The sequence below is a fragment of the Calidris pugnax genome, unplaced genomic scaffold, assembly GCF_001431845.1.
Source record: "Calidris pugnax isolate Ruff unplaced genomic scaffold, ASM143184v1 scaffold294, whole genome shotgun sequence".
Classification (NCBI taxonomy): Eukaryota; Metazoa; Chordata; class Aves; order Charadriiformes; family Scolopacidae; genus Calidris; species Calidris pugnax.
The window spans coordinates 1,175,187-1,184,130 of NW_015094505.1; the positions used below are offsets into that span (position 1 = coordinate 1,175,187).

The following is an 8,944-nucleotide window of genomic DNA, read 5'->3' on the forward strand; positions in this document are numbered from 1 at the left end:
CCAGAACGGCTTCGGATTGCTCCAGGGAAGAGCTTTCCCACTGGCGAAAGGAAATGCTCTCCCCTCAGTTACCCTGAAAAAGCAACTCTCAAAAGCAGCTCCTCTGCCTTTGACCAAGGAAACGGCGTTTGTCTTAATAGAGGGGATTAAAACAGTTGCTTTGCTCTGAACACAAGGAAGCTTGGAGAAAATAATCAGTCACAGAGAGCGCTTTACTCACTTGATTTGGGTGTTTGCTGAGGGATCCCACAGTTCAAACAGCAGCCTGGATGCGCAGATTCCCACCTCTGGGAGCCTGGCAGTGTTTTAATTTACCCAACACAAAATGGAGTAAAGGAAGAATTGATCTTCCAGCTACTTGAGTCTCTGAGAGCATCAAAACTTCACAGCCCTTTTGATTATGGGAAATTAGGAGCATTTGCTACATGGATCTCATGAAAGGCATAGTCTTCTTCACGCTCTTATGGAGACGTGCAAAATCGTTTAATGCCACAAGATTATCTCCCTCATAGCTGCATATATTTAGTTATATCACATCAAAAGTTCGGCTCCTTCAGAGTTGGATAAACAGCCCAGAACCGAGAAGTAACATGATTTGAGTCTCACCCCTAGTGGATCTTATGACTTATAGGTCTCTAAAGACTAATGATTTTTTCCAAGACTAAATAAGTGGAGATTTCACTCAGAGCTGTATATAAGCAATATCTTAAATGGATTCTGTCTTTAAAAGCATGAACAGCTGAGGAAGGAGGCTAGAGTCAGGGAAGAGCGAAAAAATGGTCCTAATTGCAACTCATTCAAAACTATTATCTTGTTATAGGCATATACAAGCTACCCACCCAGAGATACGCCGGTGTTTACCAATAGACCTTTTATTTCAACAAAAACCACCCCTCTGGATGCTAAACACAGGTCCCACCCAATGAAAACATATTGAAGGAATTATACATTTACTGTTTACATCACCAATGTGAACTTAAACACAAAAAAATAGGATTGCTTTGGCGTCTTAGTCTCACATTAGCAAATGCAATTATCTTTCATTAATTTTACAGAGTGTTCACAGTAGAAATTAAATCATTTCTTCATGTCTGTTTAAGAAAAACTTTACTGTGTTAATTATTCATAAATACCAAAGTCTGCTACTTATTACTCATCACAAATGTGATTCATTTCACTAGCGCCTGAATAACTCGGTGCTACCCTATTAGTCCCAGAACACACTGTACAACTGCCAGCATCAGCAAATCAATCACAAACAATAATCCACGCTGGCTCTCCAGTGCCGGCTGCCAAGGAAGAAGAGGAGGAGGAGGAAGAGAAGAGGAAGGCAGGACCGGCACCGCCTCCTCACCCCATACAAAAATGCTGTCCTGCATCTCCTGTCCGGGTTGGCCTTTTCCATCCCCTGGGTGCTGCCGGGACGAGCTCCCCAGCCCCGAGCTGGAACCAGTCCCCGGCAGAGGAAGGCAGCGGCTGGGGACACTCCATCCCTTCGCTTCCCCGCTGCTGCCCGGCGATGGGAATTAGCTGATGGAGAAGAGGGGGGAGGAAACGGGGAATTAATCCTTGCAAGCATGTAAGAAGCCTACACGGGTAATTCCAAGAAAGGCTGAGTGGTGAGGGCTGCTCGGCCAGAGTAATCCCCGCCGAGCCAAACAAAGCCCGGGCGCCATTTCTGCAGCTAAGTGGTTAAATAAGGAATTACCCACAGGTTTTTCGCGTCCTGGCAGCCCCTCAGCAAGGGCAGAGAGAGCCCAAGGCCAGGACTGCACACACGGCAGGCTGGACACTGTCACCAGGAGGGGAGAAGGAGGCTGAAGAGCTCCTACAGCAATAAAATAGGCTGGAATCTGCTGGAGTTACAGACTTTTGTCCTGTTTCCTCAGCCTGGCCACTTAAAAAGAAAAAAAAAAAAATAAATCTCTTAAAGTTGCACCAAATTACAAATACATACGTATTTTATTTTATTTCCCACATTGAAGTCAATAAATGGCCAGGGCTTGGGACACAGCTCTCCCCCCTCACCCCGCTGGCTCCAGCCCCCCGCGCCACCCTGAGCCCGCAGCGCCCCAGACCCACCTCCTCCCCGAAAAGTCCATTCCCACACCCTGCTCTCAGCCACAGATTAATTATTCTGCTTTCTAGCAAATTTCGTGAGCTAATTTGGGCTGGTGCCGTACAGAAACACTGCCTTTATTATTACAGTTGTGGAGAAAGTAAATTAATGCAAAGGATTGCACACAGAGGCCTAATCCATTTGAGGTAAATCAATGCATTGCACATTTAGATCGCCCTGCTTTCCTTCAGAAAAGTACATTGAAGTGATTCATTAGGCACTGAACTGTTCACAAGAAACAGACCAATTCTCCTAGGCATGCCAGTGCATCTCTGCTAGTTAAATTTAAAAAGCTATCAAATCTACTAATAAGTCCTTTTTGCCGACATTTACATCAGTGGAGAACATGATTCCTGACAATTCAGATTAAATAAACGAGGAACAAATTAATCTCAGTTAGTACGCCTCAGAACTAATGCTCAACTTGTTAAACTTAAAACTCTGTCTTTTAATAAAAATAAATAACCTACTGGTGATGCCTGACTTCCAAGCACCTTTGATAACCTTTATTAAAGGTTATAAAGTTATGAAGAGGAATCATAGGGAACAATCTGTGTCTATTTTAATACAGTTAACGTGTGTATTTATAGTGTCGTCTTAATATTTATTAATTCCCAGAAAAAAAATAGCAGAAAGGCACCTTTTCAAGAAAAAGTAATCGTGTCTTAGTACAATGGCACTGTGCCTCAGTGTTCATATTCCCATTCTTTTCTTTAGGGAAGACCAACCCTGACAACAAATGCAATAAATAGAGCAAGGAATTCTTGCTCTACTGCTATCACTGGAATTTTTTCTTGCAACAGCTAACATCATCTCTCTACCCACAAAAAAAAAATAATTCTCTGAATTTAAAAGAAAAGGCAGTAGGATACATATATTTTTAAATAACTAACAGTCAATTTGCATTTTATTAAAGATTTAGAGGCAAGCTGAAGAGACCTAATACGGAAAATTATTTTTTTTTAATCCCTTTAAGAAGTCCAACACTTTATCTGCAAAACCAGTGATATCAATTTAGAGAGCTTTGCCAGTCCAACAGTCCGAACTCAAAACACACACGAACTTAAGTTTGCAGCCAGGACCTTCGAGGTCAGGCCCTGTAATGGGATTAGGTGAAGGAACTACTCGCATTTATGAAAATAATCCCCTGCCCTTCCCCTCAAAAGCCCCTTTTTCGTTCTGCAGGCTGTCCCACTGCTTCCAACGCCCCCGAACCAGACCCAGCCTCACCCCCAGCGGGTGCCAGGTGGGGAAATTCCACCACTGCAGGTAATATTCCCCTCATCCCACCGCCGCACCCAAACGAGCAGGGTCATTAGGAAATCCTGCTGATAAACGAAGCAGCCACTCGGGCCTGGCAACATCTCTGCAAATGCTCTTTTTTTTGGCTTTATAATCATTGCAGAGTTTTTCCTGGGGAGTTTCCCCAGTGTGTATCTCAAGGGCAGGCGGGCACCCTCCCGCTGCTCTGGCCAGGGCCCAAGTGACAGCAGGTCCCCCCCATCTGCTCGCCCACAGCCTCCAGCTCAGCCCTCCTGCTCCCCTTCTCCCTCCGAGCTGCCCCCCACCCCGTCAGGCTTCACCCCCAAAGTGGCAGCACTGGGGGATCTCATCCTTGAGAGCAGAGTCTGCTGCATCAGCATCCAGAGGTTTTAAGCCGTCCACCTCCTGCCAAAGCCTTTATTATCCACCCCAAGCCTTGGGGCACTGTGCGACTCTACAGCATCTCCTCTGCCTACAAGGAGACTAGTGCCCCATTACAGGGCTTAGCCATCCCCCAAATTCCACCACTAGAGGAGAAACAACAGAGCTTGTCCCCTTACACAGCCATACACCACCTTCACTGTTCCAACAGCAGCTGCCATTGAGCGGGCATCTCCCTGCACAGCAATCCCCCCAACCACGTGGTTTTCCCCCCTCCATATTTCCCTGCCGTTGAGCAGGCATCTCCCTGCACAGCAATCCCCCCAACCATGTGGTTTTCCCCCTCCATATTTCCAGTTTACTGGGAAAACCCACCAGCTCCAGTGGGACCCGAGCTCACGCCAGGGCTGATGGCAACACTTGCTGTGGCCAAGTTGCCTTCTGCCCACAGCTCTGCCAGCCCTCCAGCTGGCGAGGAGTCGGGCACACCACGATGGACCACACTGCGGAGGGGATTTGCAGATACAAATCCCACCACGTTTCCAAGAGCATGAGGATTCGTCTGTTCAGCCAATGGAGACACACACAATAAACACTTCCAGTTTGCTGGGAAATGTTTTAACGCATCTTTTCTTTAGATTTTCGTAAGACTTAACTTAGGAGACTTTAATTAACCTGTGGGGACAAGACAAGAAAATCCATGCATTGCCAGGGGCTTCTGTCCCACATCACAACCTTGTGGTGCCAGAAGGCACCATCCCTGGTCCTGGTCCAACAGGCTTGTACCAGCACTGTAACATTTCTTCTGATCTCAGACTTTCTGTCTCCAGAGGCAGCTCTGCAAGCTTGTTCTCCTCTCAATGGAGAACTGCTTTAATGCTAGCCAGGAGGGACACCAAATACAGCCCAACCTTTAACCCACAGCCATGTCTCTCACCCGACAAGGGATCCGTATTTGCTCCCATGTCTCATTACATTTTCCAGTTTAATCCCAAAGCTTTTTGTTTCTTGCAATGGAGCCTTTTGGATTTATTGCTATAGACAAGTTCGGTAGATACTTCCCATAACAATTAGCCAGTGCTGAGTGAAATCTCAGTTCTGCGATGCTCTCACGCATGGTTACTTTGGATGCTGCCCCCATTCAGTGTGCCAAAAGCTTTGAGGCTTCCACAATCAATCAAGTGACCCAAGTCCGTCACTCATGACTGGGAAAAGGCACATTTTCTCCTTTCTCACCGCTGATGCCAAGCGGCAGAGACAACCCCCTCCTTTCCGCCACCACCATCAGCCTGTTCCACCAACCTCCTCAGCAGCAAATCCACAGCTCAAAGCATCAGCTCTGCCTGCACCTTCCCCTTCCCCCTCCCAACATCTCCCCGTGCCCCAGTGTGAGCAGCGCTGGTGGAACAAGCAGGAACAGGAGCACACCCCAATGGGACCCACGGAGGAAGAAGTAATCCCCAAACCCATTCATGTTCCTCTAGGGGAAGGAAGGACCAAAGGAGGAGTGGGAGGTCTATTTAGCTACTTACTGCGGAGCACAGGCCACCACCGCAAAGCAATGCAAGTTTTGGGAACCTACATGTTCATAGACAGAAAAGAACCATTGTGTTAAATCCAAACCAACCAACCAGTCACAACACCCATCCTGAGTATTTCTGCAGGAAACGTGCCCTCCAAACCAACAATTCCCAAAGGAACTAGAGGCGGACTAGCGATGGGATTAAGAGCAGAGGCTGGAGGATGAATGCTGCAGGCAACAAGGTCCTTCGTGGGCACAGCCCTCAGGCTGATCCCATCAGATCGTATCAGGGGGATGCTCTGTACCTGGTTGCTGAGGTCCAGGACAGGGAATCCTCCAGACTAACAAAGGCACTACTTTTAAACAGAAGAAAAGGCCTCTATAGAACAGCCCCGCTACCCAGCGATCTGACCCGGAGACTCTCCACATCCCTCCCAAGGCAGACCTCTGCACAGGGTATCCCACGGAGGGCAAGCTAAAAAGTTTGCTGGAACAACAACCACTCATTTGGCTGTTCCCAGACAAGGCTACACAGCACAAAGACAGTCACTACAGACTGCATTACACAGCTGCCAAGCAGCTCAAATCCCTCTTACAGCAGGTCTCACTTTTGAATCACCTCGATTATAAATGCAAGACATTATTTGGGATAAGAACTGTAGCTATTAAGCCAGCTGTGTAATTTGGCTATTAAACCTATAACATCATTTCAAATTCTTTGTAAGAGTAGACCTCTACCTAACACAAAATCATCCCAGCTTCATTGTCATCCCTCTCTCCTGGCTTCAATCCCAAGTCACAAGCCCGAGCGACCTCTCAGAAGTCAGCTATGAACGTGGATTGCTGGACGAGGAACCATCGCTCTGAACTCTTGGGCAGGTGCATGAAGCACTTCTGTTTTGAGTCAGAAAAGCCCATTCGGTAATCCAACAGGGAAAAAAAAAAAAAAAAAAACAAACAAAACCACAAAGCTAAAAGCTACAGACAAGTCTCAGCTCTCCAAGGTGGTGGGTTCAGGAGAAGGACAATCCCCGTTTTCCAGAGGGCACGACTAACCCCGACCTGCCTCTGGAGAACGAAGGGAATGCCCGCCCCACAGCTACAGCTCTGCAGGCCAGACCCATCTCTGGGGGAAGAGCAAGACACATCGCTGGAATCTGTTAGGCAAAAGAAGGTGCACCTTATGCAATTTCCATTTCTGCTGACAAACAACATATTTACAGGACAGGTAAAATAAACCAGGCAGCCCGCAAGGCTCAGCACCCTGCACCCGGGAAGCTGAGAGACCCAGAGGGCAAGGAATCGGTTCCTGATGTTTGCAAACGGGATGTCACAAAACCCAGACAATTAAATTTTAAAGTAGTAGGGGAAAACAAAAGAGCAGGGCTCACAATAGCCAAGTCTCATAAAGAGCTGCTTCTCGGGCGCAGGAAGATAACGACGCTAACCATTTTTCTACTAGATGGCAGTGTAGTGTCATGCTATATAAAAGGAATTCTAGGAAGAAATTGCCTTCTATTTCAAGTGAATCTGTGCTTAGACTTGACTTCAGATAGCACGATATACAACAGCACCCTCGCCGTGCGGGGACCTGCCGTTAGTCTAACGGGAGCGATACCCCCCGCTTCTGATTTCCAAGCAAAACCATGTGGAAAGACACTCAAAGCCCGGGCTGTTCTGCCGCCCGGCCCGGCTGAGGGCACAGCCAGGGACAAGCTGCTCCCCCCGTCACAGGGCTGTGCTCAGGGAGCCCCCCGAGCAGAGCCAGCAGCTCCGGGCTGCCGGGGAGCAGGGGGCGGCCGGGCCCTCGAGGGGCAGAGGCAGCGACCACCCAGCTACGGGAGGGGAGGGGGCGAGGGGAGCGACCCCCCGAGAGAGGCGCAGGGACGAAGAGAGCGACTGCCACTAAAATTCGAAGTGCAAACCCCAAGTAAACGGGGCTAGGGCTGAAGGACAACGCCAACATCCAGCCACAGGAGTAACCTGTCCTTTGCAAGGCCAGGAGCTGGAGTTCCGAGGTCGGGGTGGCAGGGGGTACACCCCCCGGACCGGGCACAGGGGAGGGACAGCGTGTGCGCCCCGGGGAGAGACGGGGGGCAGGCAGCTGGGGGACCCCCGTGGGCCGGGGCTGTCCCCAGGCCCGTTCCCGTGTCACCCTGCAGGGTTTTGTCTGCCCCCCGGTGCTCGCCCCCCGGGCCGGCCGGCAGCCCGCTCCCCGTGCCGGGGTGCTCCGTCCCGACTGAGCCCCCCCGCCGCCGCCAGCCCCCGGGGGAAGGCCCGGCCTCACCTGGAGGGCCGGAGCCGCACCTCCTTCTTGCTGTCCACCACCGAGGGCACGCAGTTGGTGAGCTCGGTCCAGTCGGCGTGCAGCCCGCAGCTCCAGCCGGTGGAGAAGCGGGAGAAGAGCCAGGTCTCCCGTTTCCCGGGCCGGTGGCAGGTGCACTTCTTCTGCCCGGCGCGGCACTCGCAGGGCTGCTCCAGCTGGATGTTGCGGACCAGGTGGCGGCCGAAGGTGGTGCCGCCCGTCTTCTGGATGTGCAGGAAGACGATGAGGTCGTCCCCCTTGATGTTGAAGTCCACCCGCCGCAGCAAGTCGCCGGCGGAGAAATTGAAGCGGGGAACGAAACGCGCCGGCGTCTCGTCCTCCGCCCGGTACGGGTCGGCGGCGGCGGAGGGGCTGAGGGCGCGGAGCCGCAGGAGCGCGGGGCGGGCGCGCGCGGCGCTCAGCACGTGGCCCGGTCGCGCCGGGACCGGGAACGGGATCGGGATCGGGACCAGCACCGGGACGGGGACCGGGAGCGGGACGGGGACCGGGAGCGGGACCAGCCCCGGGACGGGGACCGGGAGCGGGAGCGGGACGAGCACTGGGGCCATATCCGGGACGCCGCGGTGGCACGGCCACCAGGCATGGCCCGGTACTGCTTGATAGCTGTAATGAATAACTGAAGATTTGTTGCTGATCAAATCTTAGGATTATCCTTTTCTGTTATACATAGTGTAAGAAAGTCCTGACTTACACAAACTGCAATGCCATCAAAATGTGTCTGTGTAAGTGAATGTTTATCCTTGTACTAACCAAATGCATGGAAGAGATGGCACAAGCTGACTATGCCACCACCACTTGTAAAACTCGCCTAAAGTCGGATTGTAATTTACTGACCCAACAATTTAAGCAAGAAATTGAAGCGGGGAACGAAACGCGCCGGCGTCTCGTCCTCCGCCCGGTACGGGTCGGCGGCGGCGGAGGGGCTGAGGGCGCGGAGCCGCAGGAGCTGGCACTCGGTGCCCGGGCAGACGTACTGCAGCACGATGACGGCGAAGAGGAAGAGCATCACCAGCGCCAGCAGCACCTTGTGGGACCGGTCCTCCATCCTCGCCGGGAGCCCCGCGCATCGCCGCCGCCTTCACCGCAGCCGCGGGGGGCCGCCCCGGCCGCGCTCCTCCGCCAAGAAGCAGAGGGGTGTACTGAAGGTGTCGAACCCGACCTCTGTGAGGATAAAAAGAGCTATTCAGCTTGCTTGAATTTGCAAGCCTTGGTGGAGCTGCGACTCCCCAGCCGCCCCGCGCTGCTTTTGCTTTCCTACCTTAATAAATATTTAGTGAATCTATTTCGGACTTTTTTTTTTTTTTATTTTAACTATAACAATAGCCCTCTGCGC

General features: G+C 51.3%; 1 protein-coding gene across 1 annotated transcript in view; it reads right to left on the reverse strand.

Moving 5' to 3' along the window:
• HS6ST2 (heparan sulfate 6-O-sulfotransferase 2) overlaps positions 1–8,727 on the reverse strand; it is a 153,183-nt gene extending 144,456 nt beyond the window's left edge. Inside the window, exons 1-2 of the mRNA XM_014963151.1 lie at positions 8,480–8,727; positions 7,573–7,922 (exon numbers count right to left, since the gene is read on the reverse strand). Coding sequence (XP_014818637.1) covers positions 7,573–7,922; positions 8,480–8,656 — 527 coding nt within the window. The 5' untranslated portion in view covers positions 8,657–8,727. The remainder of the gene's footprint in view (positions 1–7,572; positions 7,923–8,479) is intronic.
• Positions 8,728–8,944: the final 217 nt, after the last annotated feature.